The sequence below is a fragment of the Lactuca virosa genome, chromosome 3 (genome assembly GCF_052849685.1).
Source record: "Lactuca virosa cultivar CGN04683 chromosome 3, Lactuca_virosa_CGN04683_v6, whole genome shotgun sequence".
Classification (NCBI taxonomy): Eukaryota; Viridiplantae; Streptophyta; class Magnoliopsida; order Asterales; family Asteraceae; genus Lactuca; species Lactuca virosa.
The window spans coordinates 142,564,526-142,586,826 of NC_136428.1; the positions used below are offsets into that span (position 1 = coordinate 142,564,526).

At 37.9% G+C, this 22,301-nt stretch overlaps 1 protein-coding gene across 2 annotated transcripts; it reads left to right on the forward strand.

Moving 5' to 3' along the window:
• Positions 1 to 2,853: 2,853 nt before the first annotated feature.
• Positions 2,854 to 7,897, forward strand: LOC145166659 (PH, RCC1 and FYVE domains-containing protein 1-like). Of its 2 annotated transcripts, XM_079085680.1 has the most exons (9): positions 2,854 to 3,075; positions 3,155 to 3,209; positions 3,964 to 4,050; positions 4,170 to 4,259; positions 4,348 to 4,428; positions 4,533 to 4,718; positions 4,825 to 6,774; positions 7,042 to 7,379; positions 7,645 to 7,897. In XM_079085680.1, the coding sequence occupies exons 2-9, from the start codon at positions 3,159 to 3,161 to the stop codon at positions 7,745 to 7,747; spliced, it is 2,886 nt and encodes a 961-aa protein (XP_078941806.1). In that variant the 5' UTR covers positions 2,854 to 3,075; positions 3,155 to 3,158; the 3' UTR covers positions 7,748 to 7,897. The 2 variants fall into 2 exon arrangements, with proteins under 2 accessions (XP_078941806.1, XP_078941804.1); XM_079085678.1 differs by having other exon boundaries at positions 2,854 to 3,209.
• The last annotated feature ends 14,404 nt before the right edge of the window (positions 7,898 to 22,301 follow it).

Sequence of the window (22,301 nt, forward strand, 5' to 3'; positions counted from 1 at the left end):
AACCCATTAAAAGAAGCAAGCAAAATCCAACCCATTAATGGATTGGGTAGGTTGGTGAATCGATTTGTAAATAGAAGTGTAACCAATCATACCCTAATCCCAAGCGACAGTGGGTAAGGTTGATGCTAATCAGTCGGTAGCTACGTATGATATAAGGTTGGAGAAAATACAAAGAAAATGATCTTAAATCAAAATCATCTGCTTCAAATAGAAATAGATAGGTATTGGACGTTATAGGTGGTTGAATACTTCCAGAAGCAGAAACTGACATCAACAACTCAAACCCACCTGACAGTCGGATAATACCAGCCAGCAGGAGCCAAAATCGAAAACCACCCTTCAGCCAGTTCATAAGTCGCACATCCATTAATATATTTATATAATATATAATATTAATTAATCTAATAGACAATAAAAATATAATAATAATAAGTTTGAAAAATCTTATTTTCAATTAATAAATCTTATATTATATTTAATTTATATTAAGCTTATAATCATTATTTTATATTATTATTTTAATATAAATTAATATACATAATAATTATTATTTTTAGTTTTTATCTAAAATATATATAGTATCGTCCTATTAATTACTATTATTCAAATATATTATTATTATTATTATTATTATTATTATTATTATTATTATTATTATTATTACATGAGTTGAATATATTATTTTATATTATAATATAATAGTTTAAGTAAAATTTTAGATGTAATATCTAATTAGTAGGATTTCAGATGTCCTTTATTTTTATAACTTTGATTTGCATATCTATTCACATTGTCCTTTTTTTTAAACAGCCAAACATCCTACTCCTAATCTAATCCTAAACATCATCTTATTCACATTGTCTTCTAAACATACGTATATATTTTAATTATACTAAAACAAAATATTGTAAAACATTTGAACTAAATAGTTTAGAAACCAATTTTAAAAGTATTACTAGTGCTATTCCATTTTTTTTATTAATCGTTATGCAACACTCATCATAAGACCATAATGAGTGGTGTGGTTTTGGCCTCAGCCCTTGCCACGGTGGCATGGGAATACCCCCCCCCCCCCTTTTGCGGTCTCCAGTGCAGTTTAGCCGCACTGTGGTTGTTTTTTGGCCACACTTTACCCTCGACTGTCTGAACGGTCAAAATGTTTTGAAACTGATTTTTTTTAATTTTTCTATATATAAAACCTATCATCCCTTAATTTACCAAACTTCAATCAAATTTCGTTATCTTTCACTATCTTTCTTTCATAAACTCTGAAGATATCTTCATCCAACAACCCAAAAACACTCACTCGAAACACCCCAAGACCTTACAATCAGTTGATTTATTCGCCCATGTTTTATCATTATGGCGGTATGCTACCGTATTATCCACAAAAATTCTCACAACCACAACCACAACGACCAACAAAAACACAAACACAACCACAACCCGTAACCGACTCGAAATTTAGTCCCTTTGAATTTTTGTCTCAACTTGAATTTGTTCAATAAACACAATCATAACCTGAATTTGTTCAACAATCACAATCACAACCACAAACACCCATGTCTGATTCTGAACGCGAATTCGATTAAGAAACTCGGCCCACTCGAGCACCAAATAAAAAAAAATCGAAGACGGTGGCTTAATAATGGGATCCCGAAGAAGTGTTCGTAGTCACAATCATGGATCGATATTTGAGAATATGTGATGACATGAAAAGACCAAAAATATGACCGTTTTTTGATGTGGGTTACAAAAAGGTTCCACAAAAGAATGAAGCTTCCTGAGTATCGTTCAAAACACCAAATTTACTCAAAATGGGGAAGACAAACAAGGAAGTCATATTGTTTAATGATTTATATAACAACATGAAACGTCAATGGAAAAGCGGAGAAAGTGATGAAGTGATTTTGAAGAAAGCTCTAAAAGTGTACCAAAAAGAAAACAAGAAGGCTTTCAAATTTATAACTTTTGGAATCTCGTGAAAGATAACAAGAAATAGCAAGTGAGCAAAACATCCGAACAACATATCGATATTCGTTCAAAACGCTCAAGAACATCCGAATCCGACCACACTACATCCGATGCTCTGTTGGTTTCGACCTCAACGATGATGTACCTATTCAAGTTTCACCACCTTCCCGACCAATGGGAAGGGACAAAACAAAAAAGCAAAGGCAAAGGCAAAGCCTCCGATTCGGATGACTTGACAGAAATCGGGAACGACATGAAGGATATAAAAGAAAGAATTGACAAAATTTTACAAATTGCTTCCGAAAGAAAGCTTCAGAAACAAAGGGATAATGACATTATGATACTAATGATGGACGCATCGAACATGACATGGGAGGAGCTTGAAGTTGTTATGACGATGAAAGCCGACGTCCAAAAACATTATGCTAAGGACGTAGATTTAAGATTGTAGGTTTTAATCGTTTGATGTGGTTTTTTTTTCAAGTTTGTAGGATTTTTTTAATGCCATGTTATGTTTTTTTTAATTAATGCAATATAATGTTTTTATTTTTATTTTGAAGTAATGAATATTATGTTTTTATATTTAATTAAAAATAGAGATTTTATTTAATTAAAAAAAATGTGACACAATGAATCACATTCCCTCCGGTCTAACAAATCTTAAATAACTTTTAATCTTTGATGAAGTAATGAACACGTACATAACAACATCTAAGATTTGAATCTAAATACATGGTGAAAAAACTCTAGGTATTGTTTTAAGTAATTTTTCCCTGAAATAGAAGCTTATTAAGTGGGGGTAAGAACAGTTGGCACGTGCGATTTGGGTATTAGTAAACAACAACAGTACACCACTTTTTCTTCTGCACGACATACGAAGAAGCCAAGAATTTGTCATGATGAAACTATACACACCAACGACAAGAACCAAAGAAGAAATCAAAACCCATTCATCCCAATATCTTTCCTCCTCTCTCTCTCTCTCTCTCTCTCTAAAACCCTTCTTCTAATACCAATCCATGTGACATTCTGTTTTCGACCCAGAATCATCAGCATCCAACACCCTCTGCAGATTCTCCCACACATTCTCTTCTTTTTAAGGTTTCATTTAACTTGTATGTGCGTGGGTGTACACCAATCAGGCTTCTTTTCATCCATTCTTTCTCCTTTTTGTATGTAGAAAAATGGGTGAAAGATTCTTGTCAGTGACTCCCTCTGATAGAGCTTTTGAACAGGTCCATGTTCTAATCTTTTTTTTTTTTTTTCATTGTTCTTGTTGTTAATCTTGATGAATGTTATGCCGATTATGCTTGTTTTCCTTCAAATTCGGTGTTTATCTCACTTGGTGTTCATTTTTTTTTTTTCTGTTTTTCAGTCTGTGATTCATTTCCATTAGAAAAAGATCCAATTTTTACCTCAATGTGTGTTTGATTTCTTCATCTTTAGGTCATATGTCATGGTTCTTGAAAATCTTTTGGTAAAAAGAAGCCTTTTTCATGCTTAATTACCTCCAAATTTTCAAAATTTACCTAATGGGTGTTCAATTTTTGTTGCGTTTAAGTGGGTTTTTAAAAATCTACCAAAAATGAAAACCTTTATTTTCTTAATCTCTTTCAAAATTCTACTTTTATCCTCAATGGGTGTAAGATTTTTTCAAAATCTAGCTTTATAATACTATTAGTCTCTGTTTGCTTCTGTCAATTTCCATTGACTTCACAAGCACCCCATGAGACCATTTTCCTTTTAGTTGTAAAGATGCCATGAAAAGATACTCGAATCCAAAGGTCCAATCATATCCAGTGATGTTGACATTCAAAAAGTTCAAACTTGTGAATGAAATCGCATATGAAATGTTCCATGTTCTTCCTGAAAATTTAACCATTTCAGGGATGAAATCGATCTTAAATCGATTTCTGAAGACGAAAATTGGGTTGCAATTATCGAACTTAATAACATAATTTAGTAACAAAAATCTTTAATTCATTTCAGGCGATCGTGGCTTTAAAGAAAGGGGCATATATATTGAAATACGGTCGAAGAGGAAAGCCCAAACTATGCCCATTCAGGCTATCAACGGTATACTTTTTGAGAAATAATATTATATGTTCTTGAATTATTTTCGTTAAATTCTATGATAATTAAACGTAATTTTATTTTATTTTTTATTAAATTTCGTGTCCAATTTGGGGTTTCAGGATGAAAGAACTTTAATGTGGTTTTGCGGCAATGAAGAAAAAAAACTGCAACTAAGCTGTGTTACAAGCATTGTTCGTGGCCATGGAACTGTAAGTATTTAAAGTAAAAAAAAGTATTTGTTTATCAATTTTAATTCAAATTATTCGTTAATGATTTTGTAATTATGCTAAATTTCAGAGGAAACTTCAACCAGAAAGAGAATGTCATTCGTTTTCGCTGATATACATGAACAACCAAGCTCAATGTTCTCTTGATCTGGTAAGTTTGACTTATTATTCAACAATTTTCAAGTTCTCGACTTTCAAATATTTCGATTGATGACTTATTAATCAACATTTTTGTTTTGTATTCTTGTTTGACAGATATGCAAGGATAAAATGCAAGCAGATTCATGGTTTTTAGGCCTAAAAGCTTTGATATCAAGGTGCGAAGATTTCAGACACCCTGAAAACCAAAGAGTGGCTCAAAGTTTTATAAACAGTCCTTCTAGTTTCATCAGAAGAAAATACAATCTGGGTATTTCAAAAGAAACCACCAAAATGTCTCAGGTTTTTTACATTCAATAGATACCCAAATTTTATAAAACTTATGAGTTATGAACAATTTGTGGTGATAATTAAGTGAATAACGAGTAATCGTTTGGTTAATTTGAAGGTGAGAAGCGTGTGTGCAAGCCCAGTTCCTTCAATGATATCGGATCCATGTTTCTCTGATGGACTTTCACTTTCATCTGATAGTTTTTATTCAAGATCAAGTTTATCAAGTACACAGAACTTTCCAGAAGGTGTATCCCCATATTCTCCTTGCATGAAAACCGAAGAACCCAAAAAGAACCCGAAAACAATTACCCGGTTTGGTGCACCCGTTGTTCTACCTCGAGAACAATCGGATCCACAAAGAACAAAATTGAACGATGTTTTAATATGGGGAGAAGGTGTTGAAAATGGCGTCTTAGGTGGTGGTGGTGATAACATGGTCAACACGGTCAATGGTAACCGAAACCAAACACAAATAGATGCGTTGTTACCGAAAGTTCTTGATTCAGTAAGTATGTTAGATGTCGAGAAGATATCATTGGCTGGAAAACATGGTGTTTTAGTGACAAAACAGGGTGAAGTATTCTGCTGGGGTGAAGGACAATCGGGCAGGCTCGGGCATTCCCTGAGCTGCCCGAAAGAAGTTGAATCCCTTCATTCCCTTGGATCCGGTGTGAAATCGGTTTCTTGTAGCGAGTATCAAACATCCGCCCTAACATTTTCCGGCGAGCTCTACACGTGGGGTGACAACACCTCCGGTCAAGGTCAAAGTAGCCGGTGGCTCCCCCGCCGGATCTCCGGCGTACTTGACGGAATCACCATATCAAAAGTTGCTTGTGGAGAATGGCACACTGCAATCGTTTCAACTTCCGGTCAACTATTTACATTCGGAGACGGGACTTTCGGTGTTCTAGGTCACGGAAACTATCAAAGTTTGACCGAACCGAAACAAGTTGACTCGCTTGCCGGACTCCGTGTGAAATCAGTTGCGTGTGGGCCATGGCACACGGCGGCAGTGGTCGCCTTGATCACCGGACCACCCAAATCAAGTTCTCCGGCAGGAAAGATGTTCACTTGGGGTGACGCGGATAAAGGAAGATTAGGTCATGGTGATCATAATCCAAAACTCAAACCTAAATGTGTTGTTTCTCTAATCGATCATGATTTTGTTCAAGTATCTTGTGGAAGAATGTTAACCGTTGGATTAACGAGCACGGGTGCGGTTTTCACGATCGGAAGCTCGGTTCATGGGCAATTAGGAAACCCTATGGCTAGGGAAAACTCGATAACCCTAGTTCAAGGCAAGTTGAAGTTCGAATTTGTTCGGGAAATAGCTACGGGTTCGTATCATGTTGCGGTTTTAACATCTAAAGGAAGTGTTTACACATGGGGTAAAGGAGGAAATGGGCAATTAGGGTTGGGTGATACGGAGGATCGAAGCTCACCGACTTTAGTCGAGGCTTTGAGAAATCGACAAGTGGAAAGCATCACTTGTGGGTCGGGATCGACCGCTGCGGTTTGCATACACGAACCGATAACTTGCGGGCTCGAACAATCGGGTTGTCGAGGTTGCAATACGGAGTTCGGGTTCATGAAGAAAAGACACAATTGTTACAATTGTGGTCTCTTGTTTTGCAGTGTATGTACAAGTAACAAGAGTAAGAACGCGTGTTTGGCACCTAATGAGAATAAGTCTTTTCGGGTTTGTGATTCTTGCTTTAAGGGTCTTGAACGGAGTAGTTTGAATTTGGGTCAAATTGTGAAGATTGAAGATCTTACTCCAAGACCATTATTGATTAAAACATTTTCTGAAGAAACGGATGATCAATATACGGGAACTCCATATAAAACAGGTTTGGATTTGAAATCGTGTTCTTCGTTGATGAATCAAACACCAAGATGGGGACAGGTTTCTTCACCCGCTTCTTTTCGAAAGCATTGTAAAGAAGAGTCATCTTCAAGTGTTGATTCTCGTATTCCGGGTCGTGTAAACAAGAACCCACAAAGTGTTGAGAAGACCACTAAACGTAATGGAGCCAAAGAAGTCATTAAGGCGTTGACATCAAGGGTAATCTTTTATCCATGTAATGGAGCCACAGTGTCATGATTTCTCGAATTCCAATGTGGATTGGGCTCTTTGTAGTCATTGTACTTTTATGACAGCTACCTAGTGGGTCCCTGTTTACCTGATTTACATCTAACATGATAATCTTGGGATCAGACAGTGAAATTAAAAGGGGTTGTTGGAAGAATAACCCTTTTGTAGATACAATAATATCCTTTTTTCTATCGGATTATTTCAAATTGATGGTAATTATTTGTTTATTTTTTGCAGCTACATTTAATGTCTCCAAGAGCTTTTATGCGAAAACAAACAAAAGCTCATGTCGATACACCACCAACAAGTGCTACTAGTGTGCCATGTGACATTGAGGTCAAAGACCTCATTGATCCGTGTGATTCGGCTCGTGTCCCGACTATGCACAATGATGCATGTGTTCTCGGTGGTGACTCGAGACCATCTGAAGAACCAGTTGTTACACCAGTAGTTTCTGGACAAGTTAACAAAGTAAAGCAAAAACACGAATGGATGGAACAATATCAACCGGGTGTTTACATCACATTCATCATGTTGACAACAGGTCAAAAAGGGATAAAGCGAGTCCGATTCAGGTACTTTTTATTTAGTCTGATAGTACGGGTAGGTTAACCTTGGTTTGTCAGGGTCAGTTTTTGTTCTTAACAAGAAAGCTGACCCGGTGCACCCCATAGTGCAGATTGCACACTAGGGTCAACTTTCTTGACCCTTTCTTGTTAAGAAAGTTGACCCTTGGTGCACCGTGGTGCAGAGTGCATACTAGGGTTAGTCTTGGTGCACCATCTTAGAAATAACTCTTTTAAAGCAATCCCTTAGTTTTGTATTTATTTAATTTTGCAGTAGGAAAGTGTTTAAGGAAAGGGAAGCAGAGAAGTGGTGGGAAGATAACCAGCAAAAAGTATATGACAACTATAATGTTGATGGCTACATAAACTCATATTAGGTTTTAATCAAAGGGGTTAAAATGAAAATGGTAAGGTTGATCGGGTCATATTAACAGCAGTGATACGTGATCTTGTATGATTTTTGTGGAGAAATATCGGTATAGAAATTTATATGTTTGGCATGTGTAGGCCATATATAAGTTGCATTTGGTGAGCTACCACTACATTTTACAAGAAATCATCATATTACAAGAAAACCAAAATAGTGAAAGACATGATCATAAAACTTAGCCCACAGAAACATGTAAATTGTAGTACATTAATTCAAATTTGAAATAAAAACATCATAAAAAGCTGAAAAAATTCCAAACACGAGAAAGGCCCTCGTAAATCAGTCAATGCTTCAAATATATTCACACCACAGGGCCCATTCCATTACTATTTGCAACCAAACAATAAACAAAACTAAACTTAAACTTTAGCAATAACTTTCATATATTTAAAATTAAAGAATGTAGTGTAACTCGAATTCTAGAATATTACCTTTTCTAAAAAAATATATATAAAAAAATAAAAAAATAAATTCTAGTACATTTCAACAAGAGGAAGCACACATTCATGGGGTGTCTTTTTAGCCACCCCCAATTCTACTATCAAGACTAAAAGCTTATTGATCATTTGACTTCATAGTTGCTGGTTGAGGTGTGGAGCGTAATTCGTTATTTCATCTCATAGCCGTTAGTTTCTATATCAGATTTGACATCAAAATGCGTCGAGAACAAATTTCATAAAAGTTTTTGGTTTTAATTTTATTGGCAAAATTTAGGTCAGTTTGCTCTTATAAATAAATCTCTTATGAATTTGTGTAACCCTAAATAAGTAAAATTGCAATTGGGCAATCATCAATAAAATCTCTCTTGTTAGCCCCTACATTTAGCTCGATTTCTGAGATCGAATGAACCATGTTAAACACCGTGTTTTTGTATTTTGTTTGCATTATTACACTATGTGTGAAAAATCATTTATCGTTTTTACGGTGATTTAACCTAACACAATCTAGACAAATCTTTACTCACTCATTGTGCTAGTTGCTTCATAACACCTGCAAGATATGAGAATAGCTAACACGTAATATACATCAACTTTAAATGATTTATTCTTATATCAAAGTTGAAGTTATCGAAACTTACAATAAAGTTCGGTCAACATATATATGTTTCTAAGTCATAAACCCAGACGCACTAAAATCATAAAATTTACTCAAATATTTAGCTTAGTTTGATGTCTATAACAACTATCCTCAAAGAGCTATACTCAAAGCTCAGGAGTCGTCCTCAACCTAATGATCTGATTATTACATAAACGGTTGAAAAACTATCAATTAGATATAATAAAGAACTCGAAATTAATCACTAAACAACCAATAATAATATTAATAAACAAACTGATTTTTTTTTAATATTATAAACAGAAAACTCTATTTTTAACTACAAACAAAACTGATCATTAGGGATTAGTTTGATTGTTAAGAAACGGATAGAACTTAGAAGCAAACTTGTCAAACGAATTTAAATACTATGCAAAAACCGACATCATTGACGATTTTTCCATGAAAGCAAAAATCTGCACAAATTTGAAATCCTATTCTTAAAGGTTTATGTCACGTAGTTTCTTTAAGGGAAATGACACTGTAAGCCTACAATGTATTTCACATTTTCTCATTTAGTCCCCTATGTTATTTACGTGCCTTTTTAAGGGAACAAAGTTGGTTTTGTCGAGTCGAATATGTTTTTTTGTAAAAACTGAAGGGGTCACCCGGTCATCTAAAACCCATTTGACCAGTCCATGCTTTCTATTCGTCCATTTGAATAGTTCTTCTTCCTTCTTTTCTCTGTTTCTTCTTCTTCACCATATCTTCATCTCCTTCTTACTTCTTCTCATCCAAAAAAGAAAAGATGGTGATTTGCATTTGTGGAAGCATGGCAATCATAAAGACTTCCATCACTAAGAAGAATCCCGATAGGGAATAGTATGCTTGCTCGAATATGGTACTCCATTCTTATTCTAATCTCGATAACATTTGGGTTTTTTGGTAAATGATGATTATTGAAATCTGCAGGTACCTAGGAGTGGGTTTCTTTTGTGGGTTGATGAGGCTGAAAATCATAAGCATGCTGTTGAATTCCAAAATCAAAGCTTCAGGGAAGTGGTAATCCAAAATCGGGGCTTGAAGATTTGCTTGAAGGAGGTGGTAAGCCAAAATCGGAAGCTGAAGATTTGCTTACTGCTTAGTTGGGTTTTCTTTTTTGGCATAATTGTTTACAAGTTGTAATTTGATGTATGTTAGAACTGAACTTGCTATGGATCAATCGAATAATTGTATTTTGGTTTTTGGCAAAATCAGAACCTTTTGTCTTCCTCCTCCCTCCACCATCATTAACATTTTGCTTCACACTGCCTTTTTCATTGAGGTTCATATCCATCTCCATTAAAGTTGTCATATTACAGTTACAAAACAACGAAGAAGATCAGTTTTTAGAAATAGAAAGTAGCCGAAGTCGATACACCCGTTGAAGTCGATAGAGGGAACGATCAGAGATATTCGATTGCAGAAGTCGATACACTCCAATTCGATACAGTCTAACTTGTTACAGTCCAACGATGTTTTTCTAGTTTACACTATGATTTTGACTTTTACTATACGATTTTGACTTTGAAATGGTAAGAAACTCGATACTAAAGGTAGAGGTCCCAAAAAGACAGGTCATTACCTACTTTGTTCCCTTAAAATGCACGAAAATAACATAAGAGACTGAATAAGCAAACGTGAAATAAATTGTAGGGTTACAGTGTCATTTTATCTTTCTTTAAGCATCAAACTTAAAACAAAAAACTTATACATAAAATCGTTGATTCCAAGAGAAATGGCATAACGATCAACACAAATTGATGTTTAAAAAAAATGAGATTTAACTTGGAACTTAGAGGTTGCACACTTGTTTCTTCGAAAGCGGGAGAGAGATGTTAGTAGAGGCGATGATATTCCACATGTTTAAAATGTTGGAACTTTGCTTATATCAAAGAGATCTTGTCCCATATGAAAGGAAGTAAGAAAATCTAAAGCCCTTATAAGCCTTTGTTTCTACATCGTATCAATATATCAAGTGACACAAAAATACATTTAGGCTAGGATTATGTTTAATAAAAAAATTAGGCTTTGTCATTAAATATAATTAATAGTCAATAATGAAGCCTTGGGCCTTGAGGATGGTCTTGATTGTTTAAATTTAGAAAAATTAAATATTTTTATACTTTTTGTTCCTATTTATCATCCTACTCATATAAAACAATGAAATGTGGAATTCATTAATTCTTTCTCTTAAATTTACTATTGTCATAACATAAAATACTAGGCTCTTCTTGATTGTTTTAAACTGCAAAATTGGTCCTTGTGGTTAGCAAAAAAGTATGGACGGAGTTCAAAAAGTTTTCAACTTGCACCAAATGTTCCAAAATAGAATATTTTTTGTGGTTCCGGTCCATGAAAAAGTTGAAAGGACTATTTTTGCATTTTAATTTCTTTTTTGTATTTTTTATATTTATTTTATTACCCTTTTAATATAAAAAATGACCCACCCCATCCCCCACAAACCGGTACCTCTCTCTTTCTCTTTCTCTCTCTCTCTCTCTCTCTCTCTCTCTTCAATCCTCCACCGTGTTCTTCCTTCAGTCTCAAACCTCCATTATAATAGCAGTACCGGATCCTCCACCACTAGCACCGAACCACACCCTCCAATATTGATGAACAAAACAAAATCAAGAACCTCCAACATCTTTTTGATCAATTATTCCCTCCATGTCAACACACACTTACACACGAACTCACACACACACACACACACACACTCTCTCTCTCTCTGATTCTAAAAACCTCTTTTGTCTTCTCACCTAGAGCCACCTGTGAGAACTTTCAACCAGATGGAATCGCACAATTGTAATAGCAATTCCAGATCAGTTATAAATGAAGATGGAGGGTTATACATCTGCATACACCATATAAGGGAGGCATGGGGTTCCTGTAACATCCCGACTCCCAGGTATAAATTTTAAAAGCTTTGTATTCATTTTATTGTGGGAACTCAACGAGTTGGAGGCCCTAACTCGTCGTGTCGAACCTATTCAACCCGCGTGGTTTATGGCATCTACTCAACGAGTTGGAGGACCCCAACTCGACGAGTAGAGGTTGTGCATGAAAACCCAAATTTTTAGGGTTTGCACCCTATTTAAAGGACCTTAAGTCCTTTTCTCCAGCCTCCTTTCCACCTTTTGAAGGCCAGATGTAACATCCCAAAAATACAGTCTGAAAATTTCGTTTTAAATCAGTAATAAAACCATAGTCATCATACGTCCTAGAAAAATCACAACAATATATCTCAGAATAATATAACAACTGCCATGTATATCAGAGTATAAACATCACAGGCTGAATAAATGGTGTGTGCACTGCAATCTTCCTGAGCTCCTCTTTTGAAAACTAAGTACCTGAAACCAAAACTAAAAACTGTAAGCACGAAGCTTAGTGAGTCTCCCCAAACTACCACATACCATACAATAACATATAAAGCACATACTGGGCCTTGCCCACTGCATCAGACCGAAGTCTAGAACTGACTAGGGCCTCACCCTCTGCATCGGACCGAAGTCCGGAACTAACTAGGGCCTCACACACTGCATCGGACCGAAGTCCGGAACTAACTAGGGTCTTGCCCACTGCATCGGACCGAAGTCCGAAACTAACTAGGGCCTTGCCCAATGCATCGGACCGAAGTCCAGAACTGACTGAACATAGCATAACATAGCATATAATATGCACACATATACTGCATACTGCATCAGACCATAGTCCGGAACACATAACACATACCATGCCTGTATCACAAAGACACCAAGCATACTGAACTACTGCATCGGACCGTAGTCCGGAACTACTACTAACTAAACGGGCCGACATTATGGCCGTAGACCCGTTCCTACTGGAAGGAAAACTCACCTCACACTGCTGAAGTCCCGTAAACACAATCCCACACTGCTGAAGTCCCGCAGACTCAACCCCAACTGCTGGATGACAGATTCCCGAACTGTCAACACCAAAATAACACCCAATTAATAATTGGGTTCTAACACATAACTATAAATGCATACTTTGGATAATTACTACATTACCCCTAGCTTGGCTTACCCAAGCCCAAGGCCCAATCCATAGGCCTAAAGTCAACTAGGGATCAAAGCCCAACATATGGCCTAATTTTCCAAATTGGGCCCAAACCTCTACATGGACTTCCCTTAAGGCCCAATTGTTCAGTCCAGTCCAACATGTCTCATTTTAGGGGCCCAATATCATACAACCATCTAGGCCCCAACTACGGCCCAATTTTCCAAATTGGGCCCAATCCTTTATATGGGCCTTACCCTAAAGCCCAACTAATTACTCTAGTCCATTTAATTATTCTTGGATGGCCTATTAATAAACGAATTACCCAAGCCCAATGGAAAAGCCCAACTCAAGGCCCAAGTGAAATTAGGGTTTCACATAAAATGATGATTAGGGTTAAGTGTTTCTTACTTAACCCCTTAAGGACTTAATCCATTAAGTCCTTTGCTCTACTATATATATGAGATGGAGTGATTGGGCTTAATACATAATCCAATCTCAATGGCCCAAAAGTGGGTCCAATAAGTCTAAGGCCCAAATACTCACAATTAGGGTTTTCTAAACCCTAATTAGGGTTTTTCACTCAACCATGGCCCAATAGGCCCAAAAATGAAGCTTTAAGTCCATTAGGGTTTTTGCTAGTAGCGCACCACCCACTACCTGTTGGGTTTTGAGCATTCTAACACTTCCTAAGTGTACATGCAACCCTATTAAACCTTGGATCTATGTTTGTCTAAGATACATGCAAAATATTATTTTCCAAGGTTTATAACCTATCTAGCATGGCATGGGGTACTTTTAACCATAAAAGAACTAGATGAATTACATACCTTTTGTTGATTGTTGATTCCTTGGAGTTTGAGAGCCAAGCACCAATAATGTGAATGCCTCAAATGGAAATCACAAATCACCACAAACTTGGAAAATGTATGAGAGAGTATACTAACTCTTGATTTTGGCCACCACACTTACACACACATTAGTGTCTTTTTCATGCAACATAAGCTTGTTTATATAGTGTACATGGTTAGGGTGAAACCCTAATAACCCATGTCTTTTCCTCTTCCAAGGATCCATGGGTAAAAGCTCCATGGATCATCCATGGACTTCCATATAAGCTTAGCCCATTCCCAAATGAGTGTTAGCCCACACCATATAAATATAATAGCCCATGATTTAATTAGTCTTCCTTTTAATCACAAAATTAATTCATAATTAATTCAAGATTAAAACTAATTAAGTAACATGACTTTATATTAATATATTATAACTTATAATATATTAATAAATCGTAAGTATACAACTCTCATAAAATTATCCATAACTAGTTTGGGTGAAGTGCAACCCAAATGGACCATGCCGGGTCGGGTCAAGTATATACCAAATAAGTTATGGACTTAGACATCTTATCCAACAGACTCCCACTTGGATAAGTCTAATAACTGTATTTGCCTATATTACTTCAGGAACCAACCGGCAATCGTAGCTCTCGAAAACTCCTGTGAACTATGAAGTGCCATTTTAGATAAGTGATCATATAATCCTCTGCTCTCATGATATCAGCCGGACAAATACATGAAACAATGTCTTACTTATTGTATAGCAGTTATTTCTCGATTTCCGATTTGTTTGACAAAGAACTTAACTGAACACATCAATTTAGTTCTGACCGGGCCCGGTACATGGGTCAACACAAAATCATCGAGGGGCCCAGATATCGCTTCTATTTCTAGAAGGAACAGATAAACTTCGACTCATATGCTTGTTCTACTACTTATTGAATTGCACACAAAGGCACGTTTTATAACATCAAGTTACTGATGCGTTTACGTGCAATCAATGCACAACCAACTCATAGGTAACAACTCATATCTCTAGGTTTGAAGACTTATATGATATTACCGTCTCACGATCACTCGAGATAAATTCCATGAAGTGATACAAGTGAGCGTGGGTTTATTCCAATACTCATAACTTATGAGTACTCATGAATATTGTAGCAACCATTGCTATGGCTAAACACCTTTAGTCATCTACAATCCCAATTCATGACAGTCTTGATTCATACCTACTTCCGACATATGACCGACTGTGGAGAGTTTGAATAAATTAATTATTCTGGAAGTCAAAACATGCAAAACTGAAACAATAGTAAATAATTGACAATGATAGCAACACTTTACTCATAAATAAATCACAAATTTTATTCATCATCAAACGTCGATTACATTTTACAAGTTTCAGAAAAAGGCTATCTAATCTATAAAACTAATATCGTCCCTCAGCCCGATGCACCTCGCATGCTGCAAATGCTTCACCCTCGTCAGTCCCTTCGTAAGGGGATCCGCAGGGTTCTCATCTGACGATACCCTCTTTGCCACGAGGAGTCCCTCTTCTATCTTGTGTCTTATGAAGTGATATTTTCTGTCAATGTGTCGGGATCTGCCATGATCTCTTGGTTCCTTGGCTAAGGCAACCGCACTATTGCTGTCACAGAAAATCTCCATAGGCTCCTTAATAGCTGGTACAACTCCAAGGTCTCCGATGAAGTTCCTCAGCCATATCGCCTCCTTTGCCGCTTCACTCGCTGCTATGTACTCTGATTCACAAGTCGAATCAGCTACAGTCTCCTGTTTGGAACTCTTCCAAGTGATTGCACCTCCATTTAAGGTAAAGACCCAGCCCGACTGAGAGCGGAAGTTATCCCTATCAGTCTGAAAGCTAGCATCACTATACCCTACTACTCTCAAGTCATCACTCCCACCAAGGGTAAGGATCCAATCCTTAGTCCTCCGCAGGTACTTGAGAATATTCTTTACCGCAGTCCAATGAGCCTTGCCAGGGTTCCCCTGATATCTGCTGACCATGCTCAAAGCGAAGGCCACATCAGGACGAGTACAAGTCATAGCATACATGATCGAACCAACAGCGGAAGCATAAGGTAATCGACTCATCTCAGCTATCTCATCTTCTGTACTCGGGCTCTGAGCCTTGCTCAGTTTGGCATTGCTTTGGATCGGTAATTCTCCTTTCTTGGAATTCTGCATGTTGAACCTTTTCAACACCTTATCCAAGTAGATACTCTGACTAAGTCCAATTAGTCTTTTACTCCTTTCTCTTAATATCCTTATCCCTAGGATATAGGTAGCTTCTCCAAGGTCCTTCATAGCAAAGCACTTCCTAAGCCAGGACTTAACCTCCTGCAAGGTTGGGATGTCATTTCCTATGAGTAGTATGTCATCCACATACAGTACCAAAAAACTAACTATACTCCCACTAGCTCTGACATACACGCAGGACTCATCTTCACTTCTTGAGAAACCAAACTCTTTGACCTTCTCATCGAAACAAAGATTCCAACTTCGAGATGCTTGTTTCAATCCATAAATGGATTTCTCAAGCTTGCACACTCTATTGGGGTACTCTGCACTGACAAAACCTTCTGGCTGATTCATGTAAACATCCTCAGCCAACTTTCCGTTAAGGAAAGCGGTTTTGACATCCATTTGCCATATTTCATAATCATGAAATGCAGCAATGGCTAGCATAACCCTAATAGACTTAATCTTTGCTACTGGTGAAAAGGTTTCATCATAATCAATTCCCTGAGTCTGAGTAAACCCCTTCGCAACCAGTCGAGCCTTATAAGTGTGCACCTTCCCATCCATGTCGGTCTTCTTCTTGAAGATCCATTTGCACCCGACTATCTTACGGCCTGGTACATTGTCAACCAAGTTCCAAACTTGATTGTCATACATGGACTGTATCTCGCTGTCCATAGCCTCCTTCCATTTAGCAGACTCTGGGCCTGCCATGGCTTCCTTAACACTGTTAGGTTCATCCAGATTTACCAGTGTACTATCACTGATAAATGTATCACCTTCCGTAGTAATATGAAATCCATAATAAAACTCAGGTGTGTTCCTAACCCTTGTGGAACGCCTCGGAAGTATAGACTCGTCAGCTGGATCAACAGGAATTTCCTCCTCAAGTTGATTGCTAGTGTCTGAGGTTCCTTCACCAATCGAGTCTTGAATTTCTTCAAGGTCAATTTGCCTCCCACTGTCTCCTTGTCTTATAAATTCTCTCTCTCGAAAGACCCCTCTCCTAGCCACAAAGACCACATTCTCACTGGGTCTGTAGAAGAGGTAACCAAAGTATTTTTGTGGGTAGCAGATGAAAATACACCTTTCACTTCGAGGTTCGAGCTTGTCATGAGTCTCGCGCCTCACGAAAGCCTCGCAACCCCAAATCTTGATGTGGTCCAAATTGGGAACTTTCCCAGTCCACATCTCATGAGGTGTTTTGGCAACCTTCTTTGTAGGGACTAGATTAAGGATGTGGGCGGTAGTCTCTAAGGCATACCCCCAAAAAGAGATTAGTAGCGAAGCTCGACTCATCATAGAGCGAACCATGTCCAACAAAGTTCGATTGCGCCTCTCAGCTACACCATTCAGCTGTGGTGTCTTGGGAGGTGTCAATTGTGAGACAATCCCACACTCCTTAAGATAGTCGAGGAACTCAGTACTAAGATACTCACCACCTCGATCGGATCGAAGCATCTTAATGTTCCTGCCCAATTGATTTTCTACTTCCTGTTTAAACTCTTTAAACCTTTCAAAAGTTTCTGACTTATGTTTGATTAAGTAGACATAACCATATCTACTAAAATCATCAATAAAAGTCACATAATAGCGATTAGCATCCCTTGTGGCGGTTTTGAATGGTCCACATACATCAGTATGTATAAGGTCCAACAATCCCTCACCCCTTGCACAAGTACCAGTGAAGGGTGATTTTGTCATTTTTCCAAGTAGACAAGACTCACAACTATCATCCGACTTGAGGTCGAACGACTCCAAGACTCCATCCTTTTGGAGCTGGCCTATGCGTTTCTTGCTTACATGTCCAAGACGACAATGCCACAAAGATGCTTTATCCAAGCTAGTAGAAGAATCAATACATAATACATTATTTCCTAAATTATCTACAACCGATACAGCTTCATACACACCATCACAAGGTAATGCTTTAAAATAAAGAACATTATTAAAGAAAGCATTAATACTACCAACTTCATTATCAAAAGAAAAAGTAAAACCTTGTTTGTACAAAGCATGAAAGGAAATAATATTCTTCGCCATTTCAGACGAGTACACACATTTATTCAAATCTAACTTTAACCTACTATCTAGCAACAAAGTATAAACTCCAATCTTGGTAACAGGTGCAACCTTCTTGTTCCCCATGATTAAGTTTATCTTTCCGTGCTCCACATCCTCACTTCTTCTTAGGCCCTGCAAGTCACAACAGATGTGAATACCACAACCTGTATCAAGAACCCAAGAATTAGAATATGGTGAGTTATTAGACAATATAGTGTAAATACCTGCATGAGATGGTTTCACTTTCCCATCCTTGACATCCTGCAAGTACTTTGGGCAGTTTCGCTTCCAGTGCCCCTTATTTTGACAGTAGAAGCATTCAGCATCCTTAGGGATGGCAGAAGGAGTGATAGAACCACCTTTGGTTCCAGATGAGCAGCCTTCAAGGGACTTTCCCTTGGTACCCTTCGAAGGGTGCTTCCTCTTTTTCCCTTTGCCTTGCCCGATAGCCAAAACAGGGGTAGTAGTAGGAGTAGGATTAGCAACCGACTTACTCTTAAGACCACTTTCGGCAGTCTTCAGAAGTCCTTGAAGCTTACTGAGTGTGACTTCCTCCTTGTTCATGTGGTATGTCATACGAAATTGATCATAACACGATGGCATGGAGTGCAAAATGATATCAATTGCCAACTCCTCAGGAAAGTTCACATTCAGTTTCATTAGACGGTCCACATACCTTTGCATTTTCTGCATGTGGCTCGTGATTGGTTCGCTATCCTTCATACGGGTAGTGATCATGGAGGAGATTATTTCATACCGCTCTTGACGAGCACTCTGATGGTACCTTTCCATCAGATCCTGATGCATCTCAAAAGGGTAATAGTCCTCATAGGACTTTTGGAGTTCAGCTGTCATGGTCGCCATCATGATGCATGCCACCTTGGTGGCATCTCTTTCATGTGCCTGATACTCAGCGACCTCCTCAGGAGTAGCAGTGGACTCATCAAGCTCCTTTAGCTCCTTATCGAGGACATATTCCTTGTCCTCGTAACGAGTAACCATCCTGATGTTCCGGATCCAATCCATGAAGTTGGAACCATCAAAGATGACCCTCCCACAAAGGTTCATGAGGGAAAAGGAGCCAGTAGGGTTAGAGCCCGAAGCTTTGTTGTTGGAAGACATCTGAAAAGAAGAAAACAAGTTTAGATTAGATATATCGAATCCTTAATAATACACCCAAATGTAATATTAAGGCTAGGATCCAACACAATATATTATAACTTAGAAGAGGGATGCCGTAATCTAAGCTATAATATATTTGAAGATAGGTGAATGACGATTCACCAATTTCCACCATGAAAACGAAATGAATTATTAGGTTTAATTGGTTTTGAAATTCCTAGATTCCTTTGAGATTCATTGAACTTTTCAATGGCATGTTTCAATCTCGATTGTGCCCTTCAAGTTTTGTGACTGGGATGCCGAGGATCACAAAACAAGGTGTGAATAACCATGCAAATTCACTTGGTACCCTTAATATTATCACCTAATCAATGTGTCGGTTAACCACACACGCTCCACCGATCTATGATAAACATTAAGTCACCCTTCGTGATCCTTACTAGTCCAAGTTAGTGTGCCGGTTAACCACACACGCTCCACCAACGACTTGGTAAGGTACAAAGTGTGAATTTCATGGGTTAGCACCATATTCACATTTTCCTAAAGTAACTAAGATTGGGAATTTATAAAAGGTTTAGTTACTTTATAATATTCATCATACTTTTAATGAGAATTTATAAGTCCTTGTCCTACCCGTTCGACTAACGACCCTCCACCAGTCAAGCAAGCGGTGGGTGAGAGTGGACACCCATTAAGTTGTCATTTTATAGGCAACAACCTTATACCCACCTTATAGACTGGCTTCGTGAATGAGGCGTACTAGCGGTAAGACGACTTTGATCTTATACATATATATAATAATTAACCATTAATGTTATAAATAGTATAAGGGTTGAATTTTAACTTTTAAAACTCTAAGGGTTTGGAATTAAAGTATATTAAAGTGTGTGTAACTTTACAAATTCCAAAACTTGAGGACAAGTTTTGAAACTATTCAAAACTTTTCATTTCATAACTTATGAATTAAAGGTTCATAAAAATGAAGACTCTTCATTTCCATGTAACTTATGTGTTTAAAAGAAGTGACCTTTGGATATCCATAACTTGAGGACAAATTATGGACTCCATTAAAACACATAAATGATCAAGAATTAATCCTAAACAATTCAACAAATAATTCCTATCATCTTCTAAATTCATAAGAACATGAACATGATCATCAAAGTTTCAAGAATTATATGAACACATACAAAGCATGAAATTTTGATATAAGCTATTGTAAATGGATTAGAACAACCATTACACCAACTAAAACAAGTTTTAAAACACCAAAACAGTTTAGGGTAATGTTTCTAGTCCATTTCCAGCAGCAAAAGTCGAAAATCTGCATTCTGAGGCTCCTACTCGCCGAGTGCACGAACCTACTCGGCGAGTAGAATGAGTTTACACATGAACTCGGCGAGTCCCCCCATGGACTCGGTGAGTTCATCAGTCAGACAGCAAAAAAACGACTTTTTATCACTATTTTGCATCAAGTATCAAACAAACAAGCCTAGGCTCTGATACCACTGTTGGGTTTTGAGCATTCTAACACTTCCTAAGTGTACATGCAACCCTATTAAACCTTGGATCTATGTTTGTCTAAGATACATGCAAAATATTATTTTCCAAGGTTTATAACCTATCTAGCATGGCATGGGGTACTTTTAACCATAAAAGAACTAGATGAATTACATACCTTTTGTTGATTGTTGATTCCTTGGAGTTTGAGAGCCAAGCACCAATAATATGAATGCCTCAAATGGAAATCACAAATCACCACAAACTTGGAAAATGTATGAGAGAGTATACTAACTCTTGATTTTGGCCACCACACTTACACATACATTAGTGTCTTTTTCATGCAACATAAGCTTGTTTATATAGTGTACATGGTTAGGGTGAAACCCTAATAACCCATGTCTTTTCCTCTTCCAAGGATCCATGGGTAAAAGCTCCATGGATCATCCATGGACTTCCATATAAGCTTAGCCCATTCCCAAATGAGTGTTAGCCCACACCATATAAATATAATAGCCCATGATTTAATTAGTCTTCCTTTTAATCACTAAATTAATTCATAATTAATTCAAGATTAAAACTAATTAAGTAACATGACTTTATATTAATATATTATAACTTATAATATATTAATAAATCGAAAGTATACAACTCTCATAAAATTATCCATAACTAGTTTGGGTGAAGTGCAACCCAAATGGACCATGCCGGGTCGGGTCAAGTATATACCAAATAAGTTATGGACTTAGACATCTTATCCAACACTACCACCTCGGGTAGTGGTGATCAACGGTGGCACACGGCGGCGGCCACCACCTTACGGTGGTGGTTACTATTATTTTTATTATTATTGCTAATTACAATTACAGTTACAAGGCTTTAATCCAAAATTAGACACACACTAACTAACACACGCACACACACACACAGCCACACCATGGTGGCCGGCGGTGGCGCTTGGAGGCAATCACCACCTAACGGTGGTGGTGGTGGTGGCTGTTCTCATTTTCTGGCTAAACAAACCACCACAACCTTATGAAAATCAAATACAACTGGTCTACTAGGATACACACCCATACATAAACTCGTAGAGGTGGCTGGTGGTGTCAAGATCCGGCAGAAGGCGGAAGGAGGAAAGTTACACGGCGGCGGCAAGGTAATGGCCACCATGGTGGGCTTCCATGGTGGTTCCCACGCTTTTCCGGTCAACAGAGGGCATGAACGCACCCACGAACACGAGCTGAACAAGGGAAACACTCCCAATCAGAACCACTTCACGGTGGCTCATGGCAGTCGGAGGGAAAGGCAATGGAACGGCCTCCTTTGTTGGTTGAACAAGCGGTGACGGCGGCTAGTGGCTAAATGACGAGCTCAGAAGCGAGGGACGATCAGAACAGCACCGGCAACGGCCAAGTGCGGCTGAGAACGGCGACCAGCGGTAAGAAGAAGAAGAGAATGACAACGGAGGGGTAGCAGTGTCGCTTACAGCCTTACCGATGGTTCTTGTTGTCGCCGACAGCAAAGCACGATGGTGGCTCATTAGCAAGCAGCGGCGGACGACGGCTACTCCAACCGATCGGAACAGTGGGCGAAGGGGGAAGGGGGAAGGGGTGG